This window comes from Chiloscyllium plagiosum, unplaced genomic scaffold (genome assembly GCF_037043375.1).
Source record: "Chiloscyllium plagiosum isolate Xiang-an unplaced genomic scaffold, Cpla_swu_hap1 HiC_scaffold_3, whole genome shotgun sequence".
In the NCBI taxonomy this organism is placed as follows: Eukaryota; Metazoa; Chordata; class Chondrichthyes; order Orectolobiformes; family Hemiscylliidae; genus Chiloscyllium; species Chiloscyllium plagiosum.
Window position 1 is genome coordinate 98,317,006 of NW_028270141.1, and position 20,374 is coordinate 98,337,379.

General features: G+C 45.2%; 1 protein-coding gene across 2 annotated transcripts in view; it reads right to left on the reverse strand.

Annotated features, from left to right (window-relative positions):
- The window catches only part of eif2b4 (eukaryotic translation initiation factor 2B, subunit 4 delta), a 59,355-nt gene extending 43,040 nt beyond the window's left edge, over nucleotides 1-16,315 (reverse strand). For both annotated transcript variants that reach the window (XM_087981761.1, XM_087981758.1), the window contains exons 1-3: nucleotides 16,240-16,315; nucleotides 14,314-14,345; nucleotides 1,036-1,186 (exon numbers count right to left, since the gene is read on the reverse strand). In XM_087981761.1, coding sequence (XP_087837887.1) covers nucleotides 1,036-1,186; nucleotides 14,314-14,345; nucleotides 16,240-16,306 — 250 coding nt within the window. In that variant the 5' untranslated portion in view covers nucleotides 16,307-16,315. The remainder of the gene's footprint in view (nucleotides 1-1,035; nucleotides 1,187-14,313; nucleotides 14,346-16,239) is intronic.
- Nucleotides 16,316-20,374: the final 4,059 nt, after the last annotated feature.

Sequence of the window (20,374 nt, forward strand, 5' to 3'; positions counted from 1 at the left end):
CACACTCGTAAATTGGATGTTATGTCCAGTCTAAACTAAATCAAGATCAGAAACCTGGACAAGAATAGGAATAGCAAATCACAACTTGCATTATTCTTCCTCAAAATCGTGCAGACATTCATTTACCAAGTGCCAAATTGTGTGTATTGACATTGATCCTGACAAACTGTGACAACTTTAGTCACTCATTAGATCTTAAAAACAATGTACTAAATACGCTTTAATCTGTTTGAACTCTTTGACAAAGTAGGACTTTACAGATTATTGACATGGAAATACAATTTGTGGACAGGTATCAATACATGTATTTTAAAGACTCATCCAGCCTTTTTTGTAAGTTTTACAAATCTCAATTTTAGAAATCTTCAGTAAATCTTCTTATAATGGTAGATAAGATACCCACACTAGTCTTTTCAGCCCCACTTTGACCACTTTGATCGGAAAGATGCTGTGAAACCTGAAAGGGTTCAGAAAAGATTTACAAGGATGTTGCCAGGGGTGGAGGATTTAAGCCAAAGGGAGAGGCTGAACAGGCTGGGCTGTTTTCCATGGAGCGTCAGAGGCTGAGGGGTGACCTTATAGAGGTCTACAAAATTATGAGGTGCATGGATAGGATAAATAGGCAAAGTATTTTCCCTGGGGTCGGAGAGTCCAGAACTAGAGGATATAGGTTTAGGGTGAGAGGGGAAACATACAAGAGAGACCTACGGGGCAACTTTTTCCACACAGAGGGTGGTACGTGTATGGAATGAGCTGCCAGAGGAAGTGGTGGAGGCTGGTACAATTGCAACATTTAAGAGGCATTTGGATGGGTATATTAATAGGAAGGGTTTGGAGGGATACGGGCCGGGTGCTGGCAGGTGGGACTAGATTGGGTTAGGATACCTGGTCGGGTTGGACCGAAGGGTCTGTTTCCATGCTGTACATCTCTATGACTCTATTGCTAGAAGAGCTGTTCTAATCCTGACACTGCTAACCTGAGACTGCATGCAAAAATAAATTAGCCACGAGAGAGAAATAGATTGTGTAGTTTACTTTTCTGCTGTTGCTGCTGTTTATTTGGGTCATCTGTCGAAAAAGAATTACCACCATCTGTGGTCTTATCTTGCTTCCTGTTTTTCTTCTGCTGTTTCTTCTCCTTCCTCAATCGCTGCTTTTCTTCCTTGGACAACTCTTGCCCTTCTAACTATCAAAGAAAATAAACAAAGAACAGCTTTTATGCCATTGGATTTGTTGAGGAAGAGAGAGGCCACTTACATTATACAGGAAAATCGTTTAACAGAATATGACATCAGACCTGGGGAAATCTAAATCTTTCTGTGAAATGGGAACAAGTCTTGATTAATAATGTATTGAGAGGGGAAAAAAACTTCAAAGAACGGTAAATAACTGCTGTTGCTATCCAATGTTCCTTAAAACTGTTATGCTCAAACTATTCTAAGATATCAGGCACGATTTCCCCACTATGAAGCCATACTTAACAAAGTCTCTACTTGATAATATTACCAATGTCTAAATGCTCTGCTTTTGCATCCTCTATAACATTTTCCCATTCACAGACATTAAGCTAATTGGCCTATAGTTTTTAATGATGCTACCATATTTAATAAAAATAATTATCTCCTCACCTGAAGAAAAGGGAAATGAATCACCATAGGCCAAATTCAAATTGAAAATAATTAAAGAGAGGACATACTCTTAAGTCACACTCTCACAAACCAAGAATATCAACTAACCATTTCTTGACAATAATAGAAACAGACACAGGAGAAAGTGAGGTCTGCAGACGCTGGAGATCAAAGCTGAAACTTTATTGCTGGAACAGCACAGCAGGTCAGGCAGCATCTAGGGAACAGAAGATTCGACGTTTCGGGCACATGCCTCCTGAAGAAGGGCATGTGCCCGAAACGTCGAATCTTCTGTTCCCTAGATGCTGCCTGACCTGCTGTGCTGTTCCAGCAATAAAGTTTCAGCTAGAAACAGACACAGACATTCTGGTCTCTGGATAGTTGGAGAGCGAACATACCCTGAGAGATTCACGTGAAGATCTCTCAATAGTCCTAACATCTGGAACCTTTCAAGAAAGTCACTAACTCTGAAATCTGAGACTTCAGAAACTTCCAGCTTGTGTAAACAGTTACTGAGGAAATGTTAATGGGATTAAAACCTGGTTAACCGTACAACCAATCTGCTAATCACTTATACCAACCAAACCTACCACACACCAGACAAGGCTCAACACATCCAACACCCACAGAATGATTCTACCTCAACCACACCCACCAAGGACATCTTACTGACCACCACTTCCAGTGAGATCTGGCCAACCTCCTCCCCACAACAAACCCCTGACTAACTTCCCCCAAATCCCGCAGACACCTGACAGCCCTGGCCATTACAGGCACCCAACAGACCAGGTATCATACTCCCACCCCTCATCAAACTTGGATACTTAAATACAACCCATGCCCACACACATGACCTTGCCTATGCTGTCACCCACGTATCTGTCATCTGTATCCCTCACCCACTTGGCACCATACACACACGCACCTGCCACTTGTATGCCCTCACCAACTTGATACCTGTAGTCCTCAGTCCAACAAGTCCACACTGACCCGCCAAGGAACATCCCACCCAGAACCATTCCTCTACCCTATTACTTTACATTTCCCCTGACTAACGCAACTAACCTACACATGCATGAACACTTTGGACAGTTTAGCATGGCCAATCCACCTAACCTGCACATCTTTGGACTGTGGGAGGAAACCACACAGACACAGGGAGAATGTGCCAACTCCATACAGACAGTTGCCTGAGGATGGAATCGAACTTGGGTCCCTGGCGCTGTGAGGCAGAAGTGCTAACCACTGAGCCACCATGCAAATCAGGCTCAAAACTATAACCTGGTTTCTCTCTCCACAGATGCTACCAGATTTGCTTTACGTTGCTTCACACTTGCTGTGTTTAATTCAGATTTCCAGCATCCATAGCATTTTACTTGTACAGAGGAACCTTGATTTCCGATAACCAATTATCTGAAAATTGGATTATCCGAAGGAGATCTTGAAGTCCCCATGGAAACATTACATCAAAGACGTGTTTCCAATAGCGATCGTGTCTTTTGTTTACAGTGATTAAACAGGCACAGTCTCCAATGACTGACGTCCCGCCCTCTCTCTCTCCATACACACACTTTCCCTGGAGTTCTACACAGGGTTGTACCCTAAACCCCCATCCCCAGGTAATTTCTCCAACATTGTCCTGTACAGGGCAAAGATGGAACCTGTCAAAAAGTTGCAGTAAAAGGTTGTGTGTGTGCGCGCGCGCTTGCACCTTTTGGAAACTTATTCCACAAAGGCAGCTGCAGTCTTACTATTAGTGTCCAGTTCGGCTGCCCCGAAGAGGGGCCGATGTGTACAGGGTTTTTTGGGGGGGGGGGGGGGAGAAGCAGTGTTGGACTGGGTTGGGGTGAGGGGGCGAGGGTGGTGTTGGGAGCGGTGGAGATGGTGTTGGATAGAGTTGAAGGTGGGGGGCAGTGTTGGACGGGTTTGGGGGCGAGGGTGGTGTTGGGGTCGAGAGGGGGCAGTGTTGGACAGGGTTGAGGCGGGGCGGTGTTGGGGGCAGGGGGCGGTGTTGGAAGGGGTTGGGGGCAGGGGGGTGGTGTTGGATGGGGCTGGGGGCAGGGGGGTGGTGTTGGGGGCGGTGTTGGGGCAGGGGGCAGTGTTGGACGAGGTTGGGGACAGGGTGCAAGGCTGGATGGGTTTGGGGGCGGGGGGCAGTGTTGGACGGGTTTGGGGACAGGGGGGCAGTGTTGGACGAGGTTGGGGGCGGGGGGCAGTGTTAGAGACAGGAGGCAGGGGGCAGGTTTGGATGGGTTTGGGTGGGTGGGGGTGTGGTGGGCAGTGTTGGACAAGGTTGGGGCAGGTGGTGGTGTTGGGGGCGGGGGCAGTGTTGGACGGGGTTGGGGGTTGGGGGCAGAGGGGGTGGTGTTGGGGGCTGGGGGACGGTGTTGGACAGGGTTGGGGGCTGGGGCGCGGTGACAGTGTTGGACAGGGTTGGGGGCTGGGGGCAGTGTTGGATGGTGTTGGGGGCGGGGTTGGAGGCTGGGGCAGTGTTGGACAGGGTTGGGGTTGGACGAGGTTGGGGGCAGTGTTGGACAGGGTCGGGGCGGGGTTGGACAGGGTTGGGGGCTGGGGGCAGTGTTGGACAGGGTTAGGGGCTGGGGACAATGTTAGACAGGGTTGGGGACGGGGGGCGTTGTTGGGGGCTGGAGGGCGGTGTTGGACAGGATTGGGGGCGGGGGTGCGGAGGCAGTGTTGGACAGGATTGAGGGGGCGGTGTTGGACAGGATTGGGGGGGCGGTGTTGGACAGGATTGGGGGGGCGGTGTTGGACAGGATTGGGGGCGGGGGGGCGGGGGCGGTGTTGTATAGGGTTGGGGGGCAGGGTTGGAGGTTGAGGGCGGGGTTAGACAGGGTTGGGGGCTGGGGGGACGGTGTTGGGGACGGGGGCAGTGTTGGACAGGGTTGGGGCTAGGGGCAGTGTTGGACAGGGTTGGAGGCTGGGGGACGAGGGGGTGGTGTTGGACAGGGTGGGGCACTGGGGGCAATGTTGGGGGGCAGTGTTGGACAGGGTTGGACAGGGTTGGGGGGGCTGGGGGCAGTGTTGGGGGCCAGTGTTGAACGGGGTTGGGGGCAGTGTTGGACAAGGTTGAGGGCTGGGGGCAGTGTTGGATGGGGTTGGTGGCTGGGGGCAGTGGGCTGTGTTGGACGGGGTTGGGGACTGGGGCAGTGTTGGACAGAGTTGGGGACTGGGGCAGTGTTGGACAGAGTTGGGAACTGGGGGGCGGTGGGCGATGTTGGACGGGGTTGGGTGCTGGGGGCAGTGTTGGGTGGGGTTGGGTGCAGGGGGACGGGGGCCAGTGTTGGACTGGGTTGGGGGCGGGGGGCAGTGTTGGACAGTGTTGGGGCGGGGGGCATTGGATGGGGTTGGGGTGGGGTGGCGGTTTTGCGGGAAGGGGGAGGTGTTGGATGGGGTTGGGGGCAGAGAGCGGGTGTTGGACAGGGTTGGGGGCAGGGGGCAGTGTTGGACTGGATTGGGGGCAGGGGGCAGTGTTGGACTAGGTTGGGGGCAGGGGGCAGTGTTGGACAGGATTGGGGGCGAGGGGGACGGTGTTGGGGGCAGGGAACAGGATTGGGGGCAGGGGGACGGGATTGGGGGCGGGGGGGGCAGAGTTGGATGATGTTGGGGGCGGGGGGACAGGGTTGGGGCGGTGTTCAGGGCAGGGGGGCAGTGTTGAACGGTATTGGGGGCGGGGGGCGGTGTTTGACAGGGGTGGGGCAGGGGGACGGTGTTGGGGGCGGGGGGACGGTGTTGGGTGTGGGAGGCAGTGTTGGATGGGGTTGGGGTGGGGTGGAGGTGTTGGGGGCAGGGGCAGTGTTAGATGGGTTTGGGGGCGGGGGCAGTGTTGGACAGGGTTGGGGCAGGGGGGTGGTGGGAGGTGTTGCATGGGGTTGGGGGTGGGGGGTGGTGTTGGGTGGGTGGTGTTGAGGGGGCGGGGCAGTGTTAGACGGAGTTGGGGGTGGGGAGGCAGTGTCTGACGGCATGGGGGTCAGTGTTGGGGCGGGGGTTGACGCGCTGTGTGCTGCTGCAGTCTCCTGAACAGGGAGCAGACTTTTAAAATGTCGAGCCCCAGAGGAAAGGCACTCAATCGATTATCCGAACGAAATAGTGCCCGCCCATCACGTTCGGATAATCGAGGTTCCCCTGTAAACAGAGAATAAAGGAGCTATTGTGATGTAGGATGGACTGGTTTCTGCAATGCCACATGTGTGACTTGCCGGACTGCTTCTGTTATGCAGGGTTTTGTCTTAGAAGTCTATTCAGAAGGATCCCAGATAGCTAAGTGAGTGAAGGTTTGTCTGATCTGGGTTAGAAATAGAGATTCCAACACAAATCAACAAACCTGAGTCCTAATTTTAAATAAGGAGAAAGTGAGGTCAAAGTTGAAACTTTATTGCTGGAACAGCACAGCAGGTCAGGCAGCATCCAGGGAACAGGAGATTCGACGTTTCGGGCACAGGCCCTTCTTCAGGAATGAGCAGAGAGTGTTCAGCAGGAGAAGATAAAAGGTAGGGAGGAGGGACTTGGAGGAGGGGCGTTGGAAATGTGATAGGTGGAAAGAGGTCAAGGTGAGGGTGATAGGTTGGAGTAGGATGGAGGCGGAGAGGTCAAGAAGACGACTGCAGGTCAGGAAGGCGGTGCTGGGCTGGAGGGATTCGGCTGAGACAAGGCGGGGGGAGGGGGGATGAAGAAACTGGTGAAGTCCAAGTTCATCCCCTGTGGTTGGAGGGTTTTTCCCCCCCGACGTGGTCGACGGTGCCCTCCACCGCATCTCCTCCACTTCCCGCTCCTCCGCCCTTGAGCCCCGCCCCTCCAACCGCCACCAGGACAGAACCCCACTGGTCCTCACCTACCACCCCACCAATCTCCATGTACAGCGCATCATCCGCCGTCACTTCCGCCACCTCCAAACAGACCCCAGCACCAAGGATATATTTCCCTCCCCTCCCCTATCAGCTTTCCGTAGAGACCACTCCCTCCGCGACTCCCTTGTCAGATCCACACCCCCCACCGACCCAACCTCCACTCCCGGCACCTTCCCTTGCAACCGCAGGAGGTGCAACACTTGCGCCCACACCTCCCCCCTCACTTCTCTCCAAGGCCCCAAAGGAAACTTCCATATCCGCCACAGATTCACCTGCACCTCTACCCACATCATCTACTGCATCCGCTGCAGCCGGTGTGGCCTCCTCTATATTGGGGAGACAGGCCGCCTACTTGCGGAGCGATTCAGAGAGCACCTCTGGGCCACCCGGACGAACCAACCCAACCACCCTGTAGCACAGCATTTCAACTCCCCCTCCCACTCCACTGAGGATATGCAGGTCATTGGACTCATCCACCGCCAAACCACAGCAACGTGACAGTCGGAGGAGGAGCGTCTTATCTTCCGACTGGGAACCCTCCAACCACAGGGGATGAACTTGGACTTCACCAGTTTCTTCATCCCCCCTCCCCCCACCTTGTCTCAGCCGAATCCCTCCAGCCCGGCACCGCCTTCCTGACCTGCAGTCTTCTTCTTGACCTCTCCGCCTCCACCCTACTCCGACCTATCACCTTCACCTTGACCTCTTTCCACCTATCACATTTCCAACGCCCCTCCTCCAAGTCCCTCCTCCCTACCTTTTATCTTCTCCTGCTGAACACTCTCTGCTCATTCCTGAAGAAGGGCCTGTGCCCGAAACGTCGAATCTCCTGTTCCCTGGATGCTGCCTGACCTGCTGTGCTGTTCCAGCAATAAAGTTTCAACACTAATTTTAAATAATAAATGTTCAGTTCCTCATTTACATAAACAAGTATTCAAGACAGTCAGAAAGTCCGTAATAGATTAGATTAGATTACATTACAGTGTGGAAACAGGCCCTTCGACCCAACATGTCCACACCGACCCGCCAAAGTGCAACGCACCCATACCCCTACATTTACCCCTTACCTAACACTACGGGCAATTTAGCATGGCCAATTCACCTGACCTGCACATCTTTGGACTGTGGGAGGAAACCGGAGCACCCGGAGGAAACCCACGCAGACACGGGGAGAACGTGCAAACTCCACACAGTCAGTCGCCTGAGGCGGGAATTGAACCCGGGTCTCAGGCGCTGTGAGGCAGCAATGCTAACCACTATGCCACCGTGCCGCCCACAAAAATGCAGAATTTCAATAAAAGATAGCCGTATTTATTACTGCCGGCAATCACACTTTCCTACAAAGCTGACAGCAGATAACTATTTGGCAGACTGCAAGGAAAATACAGCTTATGGCTCGTCATAGGCCAGGTCCAAAAACACACATTTCAAGGATTCAATGTTTTGTCTTATCATGCTTTGTTTTCTTGGAAGTCTCAATCAACAATGTTTAATCAGCTTCACTCATCCAATACTATCTTCAAACTACGTATATAATTTATAAGACATGTCCTTAACACATCTCTCTTTGGCAAAGTAGTCATACATTGCTTCCCAAATGATTATGCTAAGCATCTTTCCAATTATGGATTTCAAATAAATGGGTCTGTCTTATTTCTTTTTTTCAGAAAATTGAAATAAATCATCTTTTACATTCATTAAGCTGTGCAATACAATATATTAAGCTATACAATACAAGCTAACAGCTCGGCCAACATACTTCCCATCGTATTCAGTATTCACTGGAAGAAGAATGCCTGGGTGATACATTATTCATCTACTGTGAGTTATGTTACAAAGATACATCTGATTATTATTTCACAAAACTGTATTACACATATAATTAAATTCTGAGTAGGGTGCGAGTTTCCTAAATCTCAAGACTTGATTTTGCAGAAAGGCATTTAATTTGGGCCAGTGCCATTTACTGCCTGAACATAAAGAGTCAAAACAAAATTTAACATTATTAACATTTTAGAACAAATGTATTTGTCAGCAAGGAAATTAGTCAGCAATATCACAGAGTTTACTCCAGACACTAGCCATTCATTATATGTTTACTTTAGTAAGCTTTGTTATGGAAAAATACCGATCCAGAATACTTGCGTAGATAATGTTGGGAGGTAATGTTGCAGCTGCACAGGTTAAGCCACTTTTGGAATACTGCATGCAATTCTGGTCTCCCTCTGATAGGAAAAATGTTGGGAAACTTGGAAGTGATCAGAAAAGATGTCCAAGGATGTTGCTGGGCTTGGAAGGCTTGAGCTATTGGGAGAGGCTGAATAGACTAGGGCTATTTTCCCTGGAGCATCAGAGGCTGAGGGGTGACCTTATAGAAGTTTATAAAATCATGAGGGGTATGGATATGGTAAATAGACAAGATCTTTTTCCTGGGGTGAGGAAGCCCAAAGCTAGAGGCCATAGGCTTAAGGTGACAGGAGAAAGATTTAAAAGGGACTTATGGGGCAACTGTTTCACACAGAGGTTTGTGCATGCATGGAATGAGGTTGCAGAGGAAATACTGGAGACTGGTAAAATTAATATATTTAGAAGACATCTGGATAGGTATATGAATAGGAAGGGTTTTGAGGTCTATGGGCCAAATGCTGGGAACTGGGACTATATTAATGTACGACATCTTGTCAGCATGGAGCAAAGGGTCTGTTTCCATGTTGTATATCTCTATGACTTGCATCAATTTATGATTTTATTTTTGAATGCAACGCCACTAAATCACAATATACTAATTAGTTCTATGGCATTTACTGCACTGGCAAATCTACAGTCTAGCTGAATCAAAGACAGTACGTGATCCAACACACTTGTCAGTTACTTTGTTAGGTGATAGTTTCATCCCTTTACCATGACTGCAAGTCAACCAGTATCCCAAAAGATTCTGAGGAAGGGTCACCAGACCAGAAACGTTAATTTTGATTTCTCTGCACAGATGCTGCCAGACCTGCTGAGATTTTACAGCAACTTCTGTTTTTGTTCCCAAAAGGTATGTTGACAGGCTTCAATTACATTGTGTTTTAGTATTCTCTGTACAAAACATGTTCATAGTAGGCCCGTCAAGAGTTACCCTGCTGTGAATGTGTCAGACTTTCACACAACATTTTGCTTCAATCACTTCACTTAGCTATTATATGGCAATTATGAACTTAAAGAATGGCATGTCTACACTTATGTCTACAGTCATGTCTACACTTATGTCTACAGTAATTGTTTCACTGGCAGCCATTTCAACTGTAGTGCTGAAGACCTCCACTGTCTCTTTTGACTATTTCAATTCAGCTGTAACACTGGGTAGTATAAAGCTGCCTCGTTACGTCGTATCTGCAAAATGGCCAGACAAATCCAATATGGCCAAATACCGTTCCAATTAATTTACATTCAATTAGCAATAGGTTGGTGGAAGGTGTCATGACAATTAAATCTCAACATCAACTCTTCAATAACCTGCTCCATATGCTCATTTTAGATGCCAATAAAGTCATTCAGTTTCAGACTTCAAAACATGGACAAAAGAGCTGAATTTCCAAAGTGTAGTGGGAAAGACTGCTCTCAAGATGTTCATTCAAGGAGATAATGAAGATCAGGGGAAATCTCCTTTCACGCACTTCCAAGTATAGTTTTCTCTAATACGATGAAGATTGCTGCCTCTATCATCATTTTATGCAGCAACTTGTTGATACCCTCAATCAGCTGGGTGGGAGAATTTCTCCTTGACATCCTTCCCATGTTTGTTAATTACTTTAAATCTATCCCTAGTTATTGACCATTTAGTTAAGGGAAATATGTCTTCCCTATCCATTTATCACCTTTTCTTCACTTCTCTATCCAAAGGAAACTTAGACCACTGGCAGGGCAAGGAGGCAAACCCCAAATCCACAATGGGAACCCCACAGTTTGACACCAATCTGATCCACATCTGAACTAACCTGACCTCATTGGGTCAGAGCTGCTGTGACAACATACATATTTATATACATGTAGTCTGCAGCTACAAATCGTGATGGCAGAAGCTACAATTTTCTTTACATTCACCAAGACTCTCATACAGCACCTTCCAAACCCTCCTTCCCCAGCCTTATCCCATGTCCAGCCCCACTCCTCCTCCTCACCTCTCTGATCTATTCTAACTTGCCCATTTTCCTAGTCACCTATCCACTCCACCCTTCCCACTGACCAATTACAACAACTCCCTACTTAAATTCACCTATCCCCATCCCACCTACCTTTCACCCAGCCCAACTCCACTCCCTCTATATACTTCTGTGCTCCCTCCCCAGTCCTGACAAAGGGTTTTGGCCAGAAATGTTGACTTTGCTGCTCCTCAGATACTGTCTGACCTGCTGTGCTTTTCCAGCTTCACACCTATTGACTCGGACTTTCAGCATTTGCAGTCCTTACTATCTCCTAGTTAGGTAAGCAAATTTGTTTTGACTTTCAGTTAGTTATCTGTTAGTTTTCTTTTTTCGCTAAGCAAGCAAAGGATTCAAGAGAACTAATGGCAAGGCAGAGTTGGGTGCCCACAATGAACAAGCTAAAACATTGTACTTTACAAGGAGCAGCACACACACAGGATATAGGCAGGGGCCAAGGATTGATGTTTGTGGGACACTAGTGTGGAAGTGGAAAGTCATTTAAGCAATAAGGAGGTTAAATGCGTCAAAAACTGCAGATGGGTCAAAAACAATAAGCAAGAATTGTATCCTTTGTACAGACAAAGCGGACATTTTTTGTAATGTTTTGGTAGTGTTTGGCTGAAGCCTGATGGGAGTGCATCAATAATGGAATTTTGGGAAAAATTGGCAGGGATTCAGAAGACAGAATGTTCAGGGATCAGACAGTATAAATAGGATGAGGTGATAATTAGCAAGGAAGATGCAGTCAACTTTTTTTAAAAGAAAAGATTTTTCAAAAATACAGGAGGTAGGGGCAGAGGGGGTTGCGAAGGGACAGAGAGGGAGAGAGATATATGACAGATAGAAAGAGGAGCAGAGACAGACAGACAGACAGACACACACACACAGAAAGACAGAGTGTGAGACAGAGAGAGGGACAGACAGTGAGGCAGACAAACATACATACAATACCAAACGAGAGAGAGCAATTAACAATTTGGATAACATGGGGATCAAAAAGGAAGTTCGGCAGTTAGTTGTTTAATGGGATTACGATGAAGGGAGCAAAATGAGTCTTATGGCCCAGGTGAACACAGAAAGTACATGACAGGAGGTAGGAAATAAGTTTGAGAGAGAAGTGATTTTGGACAAGGGCAATTTATTAGATGGTCTTGATCAGAGTGACAAAGTCCATCAACTCTTCACATTTACTGCTGCAGGCTAGAAACCAGCTTGGGTACATTGTGACCCAGTTTTTCTGACCATAACATGATAGGTCATTTCAAGTTACTTTCTAAAAAATCATCACAACCGTAATAACAATATTTTTAAATGCTGATATAAATCTATTTTCATGCTGTATAACAACCTGCAAGAGGTGGTGGTGGATGTGGGTTCAATTACAAACTTTAAAAGTCATCTAAATGGATAAACCAATAATAAGAGTTGAGGGGGATACGGGCCAAATGCTTGCAACCAGGACTTGATCAGTTTAGGATCTCTGGACGATGCAGGCAAATTGCACTAAAGGGTCTGTTTCCCTGCTGCATAACTCTATGACCCTCCTACTATGATTCTATTTTATGTAAAAGATGTTTATTATTGTTCTATTTTCACCTAGCAACACTGTAGCAGACCCAATAGAATTACTTCCTTTTTTTATACAGTTTCCGTAGGATTAAAGTGGGGAAACAAAAATTTTAATACAATGGTGCTTAGTTCATTTTTTTCCATTATATTATTTCCTTTTACTTTTATTTTACTGCTTGCAGAGAAAGTTACAAATCACGTGACCATTAACACAAACTAAAGGCTTGCTGGAATTCAACAGATATGGGAGGTTTGCTTTATCTGATCCACTCAAATCAAACTAGTACCAACTGCTTTGTAAATTACTCAAAGCTTAAGTGTGTCCATTCGTAAGTTTTGAGAAGATTTGAGGCTCAGGTTGAGGTTTTGGATGTAGGTTTGCTCGCTGAGCTGGAAGGTTCATTTTCAGACATTTCATCACCATACAAGGTAACATCTTCTGTGAGCCTCCGGACGAAGCACTGCTGATGATTCCTACTTTCTATTTATATGTTTGGGTTTCTTTGGGTTGGTGATGTCATTTCCTGTTCTTTTTCTCAGGGTGGTGATAAACCCGGGTCCAAATCAATTTATTGATAGAGTTCCGGTTGGACTGCCATGCTTATAGAAATTCTTGTGACTGTCTCTGTTTGGTTTGTCCTAGGATGGATGTGCTGTCCCAGTTGAGGTGGTGTCCTTCCTCATCTGAATCTAAGGATACTAGTGAGAGAGGGTCATGTCATTTTGTGGCTAGTTGATGTTCATATATCCTGGTTCCTAGTTTTCTGCCTGTTTTCCAATGTAGTGTTTGTTACAGTCCTTGTACGGTATTTTGTAAATGACATTAGTTTTGCTTGAAATCTGTATAGGGTCTTTCAAGTTCATTAGCTGCTGTTTTAATGTGTTGGTGGATTTGTGGGCTACCATAATGCCAAGGGATCTGAGTAGTCTGGCAGTCATTTCAGAGATGTCCTTGATGTAGGGAGAATGGCTTGGGTTTCAGGTCATGTTTTGTCAGCTTGGTTGGGTTTGTTGCTGAGAAATCTGTGGACTTGTTCATTGGGTACCCGTTCTTTTTGAATACACTGTATAGGTGATTGTCCTCTGCAGCTGTGTTTGTGGATGTTGGGATGATCGAAGCTGCATCAGAACATTATTCCAACGAGCAACGACATACTGCAGCACAGAGGAACTATGCAGACAATAGGCCACAAACAGTATTTTGTGGGGAAAACCGTACAAGATTAGAGAGAATATAGAACTCAAGGAAAAATCCAGGGACTGTTTTCATTTGAAGCTGATTGACAGTGGAAAGGAGCCAAAGTCACACTCGTGAATAAGTCCTGGAGTGATGTTTTGATGTGTACAGGGTACAGCAGTCCTAGGAAAGGAGGGTGATTCACCAGAGCAGAAGCTGTAATTGAGGTAGTCTATGACCAAGCAGTTTTTGTGAGGACATTCCAAAAACCAGATGAGTACAAGCGAAGAACTGTGAAGCCTCGTGAAGTTTATTGAATTTGATGATCCACGATGTCATTATCATCCAATGCAGGGGAATTGCTGAGAAACCTATGGCATCAATCTTCATCATGCTTGCTATTTCACCTGTGCTGTGTGGTGCTGAATCAGTCTACTACCCATAACTACCATGTCACTTTTGAGTGTAGGAAAGAATATATATTGTAGATCAGTACTTCCCACACGTTTTCCCACTGTGAGCCCACTTCAAGGCTTGAAAATTGCTCTAAGTACCTTGGTGAAAATGTAGAAGTGGAGAAAAATCAATGAAAGCACAGATGCGGAAAGAGGACTTGTGAAACAGAGGTCATTGCTGCCTTGAAACCCCAATTCAGCTTCTGATCCACATTTTGCAGAATGTACGACTATTGCAATATTGTCTAGTAAAGGTCATTGTTGCTTTTCAAAACCATGGAGTCTTGTGGATTTATTCCCTTACTAAGTCCACTGGATCTGACACTTCAAACATAAAAACATTACTGATTCCTAGCCAGATCTTTCCATAAATTTTGGCAATATGGACCAGGATTATAACAACCATGACAACAAAAAAAAGACAGCACTTACCTTTTGTGTGTTGATTTTCTTATCCTCGATATCTAAAATATGCAAACACAATGCAGCAACAAGATTACAATGAAGTTTAATACATTTTTCATAGACAAGACAACAATATAAGTCATTTCTACTAACTTTTAGGACCTTGTGTGGTTTAGTCTCAATACTTTGCTCTATTTCTTGGAAATTTTTGGAAGGAATGTTGAAGCCAAGGAATATGATGTTCGATTTTATTGATATAATGAATCTCATATGATGGCTGTTTCTAATTTCAGGTATATGAATTATAACACTTGAGGGTTTACAATACCATAAACTGGATTTCTGTACACAGGATTTACACAAAAACAGGCAATTCAGCCCAACTCATCCATGCCAGTATTATACTTTCTCATATTTATAAAACAACAAATTGTTTCAAGGTTGAGAACATATTCAGTAATAGCCCCACATATTTATTAAATACTGGGGTGGGGGAATCCAGAACTCGAGGGCATAGGTTTAGGGTGAGGGGTCTAGATATAAAAGAGACTTAAGAGGCAAAATTTTCACACTGAGGGTGGTGGGTGTGTGGAACGCACTGCCAGAGGAAGTGGTGGAGGCTAGTACAATTGCAACATTTAAAAGTCATCTGGATGTGTATATGAACAGGAAGGATTTAAAGGGATATGGGCCGGGTGCTGGCAGGTGGGACATCTGGTCAGCATGGACGACATGGACCGAAGGGTCTGTTTCTATGCTGTACATCTCTATAACTCTATGTGACTGTATTACAAATGTCACATCTTTAAAACAGATGCAAGTGAATATTCAGAATTTTTAAATAAAATCATGAGGTAAAACAAAAGACCTTGAACATGAAACTTGGTTCAGGCAATTAACTCCTGATTTAACCTTTGTCTGAAGTTAACATTCTTAACTCCCAAGTTAACAGAAGAGATACTGATAGGATCCTCATTTCGGATGATGTCTGCATCCCAACTGTGTTCAACTTTCTCCAAAAGTCCCAGACCAATGAAACTTGCTGCACTTTGTTTTTTTCATACTTACCCTCAATATATTGTTCTGCTTTAATGATTCATATGGTCCTTGGGCCTTACACATCTTTCATTCTCAATATGCTTCTTTTTGTCTTACAAGGATGTCAGTCAAACATCACCTGTTTTCTGGCTAATCACCTTACAGGGCATTCTTGAACTTGTTCTGTATACAAGTAGGTAGTCCAACTACAATACTTTCAGTTCCCAGATTACCAAATATTAACTTTATTGACACATACATACTACTTGACTAGCTGAGATTTTCCAACATTCTTCTTTCTGTATTTGTCCTTTTTTTACGCAGATTGCATTGTACAAATTATGCTACTCACCAAAAAGGGCAGGAATAATACATTCACAAACACAAAAAGAAATTGCTGAAAAAACTCAGCAGATCCTACAGCATCTATGGAGAGAAAGCAGAGTTAATTATTCGGGTTCTGATGAAAGGTAACTGGACCCGAAACGTTAACTCTGCTTTCTCTCCACAGATGCTGCGTTTTTCCAGCAATTTCCTGTTTTTGTTTCTGATATCCAGCATTCCTAGTGGAAAAGATATGAAAATCACGTGTCAATCCCAAGCATCTGCTACAGGAATTTACTGAATTAAATGGCAAGGCTCAAAGATGAATAACAGTCCTACAAAACAAAATGGGGATGCATTTTGGGGCTCTTCCCAGACGAAAATTGAAACAAATGTCTTGGAATGGGCAAAACCAGGAGCCTCAGGAAAGCAACATATTCTCCGTCGCGGGAATTGCATCAACTTCCGGTGATACATTTACACGAGGCCGCCCAACAGTCCTTTCTTTTTATGAATAAAAGATCAAGACTTTCTTTTAGTTGTAATCTATCCCTTCTGTTGAATTACTGGAGAGAGCTATTCGAAGCTTACCCGGTGCAGAGCCTGTGCTCGCGCTGCTGCCCGGAACTCCAGGACTCGTTCCATCTCCTTCAGACATTCTATGCACTATGCGCTACTGCGCCTGCGCGCCCCTCCTCCCCAGCTTTCCCTTCACAAAGCAGAGTGATAAGGTGGATGTCTGTACGTGTACCACTTGCTCTCTCTCCAGGGATGCTACCTAACCCGCTGTGATCTCCAGCATTAGTGATTTGGAGATGCCGGGGTTGCACTGGGATGCCCAAAGTTAAAAATCACACAACACCAGGTTATTGTCCAACAGGTTTATTTGGAAGCACTGGTTTTCGGAGCGCTGCTCCTTCATCAGGTGGTTGTGGAGAGCTCCAAAAGCTAGTGCTTCTGAATAAACCTATTGGACTATAACCTGTGTTTTGTGATCTTTAACTTGGGCCAGCATCCGCAGTACTTTGCTCCCATACACCACTATCACTTGGTACAAAAAAATTCAGAGTTGCAATATCTAAATAGTAAAAAAAACTGTTATATCACAAAATGACTTTTATTTAACCAAATGATTTTAACGTTTCATATTTATTTTCTGTTGATTATCCATCATAAGATATCAATACAATTTATGCAGGTGATAGTTGAACTGCGAACACGAGAAATAATTTTGCCTGAATGTAGAATTGAATTGAATTGAATTTATTGTCACGTGTACCGAGGCACAGTGAAAAGCTTTGTCTTGCAAGCAATACAGGCAGATCACATAGTTAAGTAGCACAGATAAGTAAATAATAGGTAAACAGCAGCAAAAACAAAAACACAGTACAAGCGAATTTTAAGAGTTTGTGAGTCCATTCAGTATTCTAACAACAGAAGGGTAGAAACTGTTGCGAAACCGGCCTGGTGCGTGTGTTCAGGCTTCTGTACCTTCTCCCCAATGGTAAAGGTTGTAGAATAACATTGCCAGAGTGGGATGGATCTTTAAGAATGCTGATGACCTTTCCTTGGCAGCAGGCTTGGTAGATGGATTCTATTGATGGGAGGTTGGCCTTTGTGATTGTCCAGGCCGAGTTCACCATTCTCTGTAACCGTCTCCGATCTTGAATGGTACAGTTGCCATATCATGTAGTGATATATCCAGACAGAATGCTCTTGATGGCACACCTATAAAAGTTGGCAAGGGTATTCTCTGTCATGCCAAATTTCCTCAGCTGCCTGAGGAAGAAGAGATGTTGTTGGGCCTTTGTAACCAGTGCGTCCACTTGAAGAGTCCAAGTGGATGACCACTCTCAGGAGCTTGACACTCTCCATTCATTCCACCTCAGTGCTATTAATGTGTAGGGGGGCATGAGTAACATCCCTGCCGAAAGTCAATAATGAGTTTCTTGGTTTTGCCAGCATTGAGAGCTAGGTTGTTCTCAGTGCATCATTTTTCCAGGTCTTCCACCTGTAGTCTGTAGTCTGTTTCATCACCATCTGAGATTCGACTGACTATGGCTGTGTCATCAGTGAACTTGTAAATGGCATTAGTCTGGTATTTGGTGACACAGTCATGGGTATACAGTGAATACAGTATGGGACTGAGTATGCACCCCTGGGGGACTCCAGTGTTGAGTGTTCGTGAGGATGATATATTGTCCCCAATCTTCACTGATTGTTGGCCTTTGGGTCAGGGAATTGAGGATCCAGTTGCAGAGAGTGGGGCTTAGTCCGAGATCACTAAGTTTCGTGATCAGTCTTGAGAGGATAATAGTGTTAAAGGCTGAACTGTAGTCAATGAGTAGGATTCTTACGTAGCTGTTCTTGGTGTCAAGAGTGAAGGGCAAGTGATATGGCATCTGACGTGGATCTGTTTGTCTGATAGACAAATTGGAGTGAGTCAAGAGCATTGGGGAGGCTGGAGTTGATTAATGCCTTGATCAGCCTTTCAAAGCACTTAATGACCACCAACGTTAAAGCCATTGGGCAGTAATCATTGAGACATGCTGCGTGAGCCTTCTTAGGTACGGAGATGATGTTGGCCCTCTTGAAACAGGCAGGGACTGCAGGGAGAAGTTGAAGATGTCTGAGAAGACCTCTGCCAGTTGATTTGCGCATGCTCTGAGTGTAAGGACTGGTACTCCGTCTCGTCCCATTGCTTTCTTTGGATTCATACAAAGGAAAACTGATCTACTCTCTGATGCAGTGACTGTTGGAATAGGTTCATCAGGAATAGTCAGAACAGGTATTACCTTTTTTGCTAAGTTATCTACCAGTGCTGCTACCTTCAGTTATCCATGGACCTGCACATCTAGATTCCACTACAAATCAATACTCCCAACAGTTCTGTCATTCACTGTACAATTTACACCTATAATTGACCTTCCAAAATGCATCACATCACATTTGTCCAGATTGAACTCTATCTGCCATTTTTCTGCCTATGCCTCCAACTGGTTTATATCCTGCTTTATCCTCTGGCAATCCTCTCACTATCTGCAACTCCATCAATCTTTCTATCATCCACAAACTTACTAATTGGACCATCTACAGTTTCCTTCAAATCATTTGCATAGGCCATAAACAGCAAAGGTCCCAGCATTGATCCCTATCCAACACCACTAGTCACAACCCTCCATTCCAAAAGGTATCCTTCCAATGCTCTCCTTTGTCTCTTATGACAGAGCCATTCTGAGCCCATCTTGCCAGCTCACCTCTGATACCATGTGACTTCACCTTGATGGGCCGAATGGCCTTACTTCCACCCCTATGTCTTATGGTCTTATGGAGCAGTCTGCCATGAGGGACCTTGCCAAAGGCTTTACTGAAGTCCATGCAGACAGCATCAACCGCTTTTCCCTCATCAATCATCTTTGTCATCTCCACAAAAAGCTTGAGCAAGTTAGTGAGGCACAGCCTCCCCTCCTGTATAGCTAATAGTTCCATTTGTTTCTAAATTCATACACATCTTGTCCCTGAGAATCTTTTCCAATAATTTTCCCACTACCACCACCTAAATGTAGTCTCTTTCTCTCCACGAGTGGTGCTAGCACCAGTATTTCCAGCACTTATTCGTTTTCCAATTCTGAAAATCTACAGTACTTTGCTTTCATATTTAATCTATATGACTGATTGGATATCGGGAAAGTTGAAATATTTCCAAACCAGTTGATGATAAAACTAAATGTGAATGTTGTAAGATAGGTGCATGTAGGGTCGAAATCTACTTGGATACCCTAAGTGTACAGCAAGCACATGGCAAATGGAATATGAATGTGTGTGAAGTTATTCATTTTAATAAAAAATCATAAAGACAACATTTCACATGTAGTGAGAGGCTGGTAAGTGTTGGGTATCTAAAGGAGCCTGGGCATCCTTATTTACAAGTCACCAAAAGCTAGCATGAAGCAATAATCAATAAGAAAGGCAAATTGCATTGTGGTCTTCATTTTGAAGGTACTGGAGTACAGAAATTTTATAGCAATTGTGTAGAGACTTGGTGAGACCACAATTAGAGTATTGTGTACAGTGTTGGTCTACTTATCTCAGAAAAGGCATACATGCCAGGGATAGTGCAAAACACTGCTTACGATATTTTCTCTTATTTTGTCATGAACAAAACTGGCTATGTGGCTTTCTATGATTCATTATTATGAAATACCCTTTTTCTTAGGCGGTCTGTCAAAAGCAAGGATGATTTTCTATTATTCCAGATGGCCAAAGGTTGTGTTGGCACACTGGAGTTTGAATTTTATTGTTGATATTTGCCCTCACTGAAAAGCTGCTTCCAAGGTATGAGAATTGATCGATCCAGTGGCTAACCACAGATGTTGATAATCAGAGGACAGCATTTCATGACAGGAGTCAAAAAGTATGGCACTGGTAAAGCACAGACAGTCAGGCAGCCTCTGAGGAGCTGGAGAGTCAATGTTTCAAGCATAAGCTTGAATTGATGCAATTCTGCTCCTATATCTTATGGTCTTCTACGATGATTCATGGATATGGGGTGATTGTTTCAGCAAGGAAGATGGAGAAGAGCATTTCTTGTGAATGATAGCCTTCCTTGATTCCAGTTTGCACACATATTAGCTCTGCGATGGTTCTGTTTGTGAAGGTCAGGATCATGTCATGTGGGAGAATGATGACAAATTACTTTAAATGACCAAACTTTCATGAGGATCAA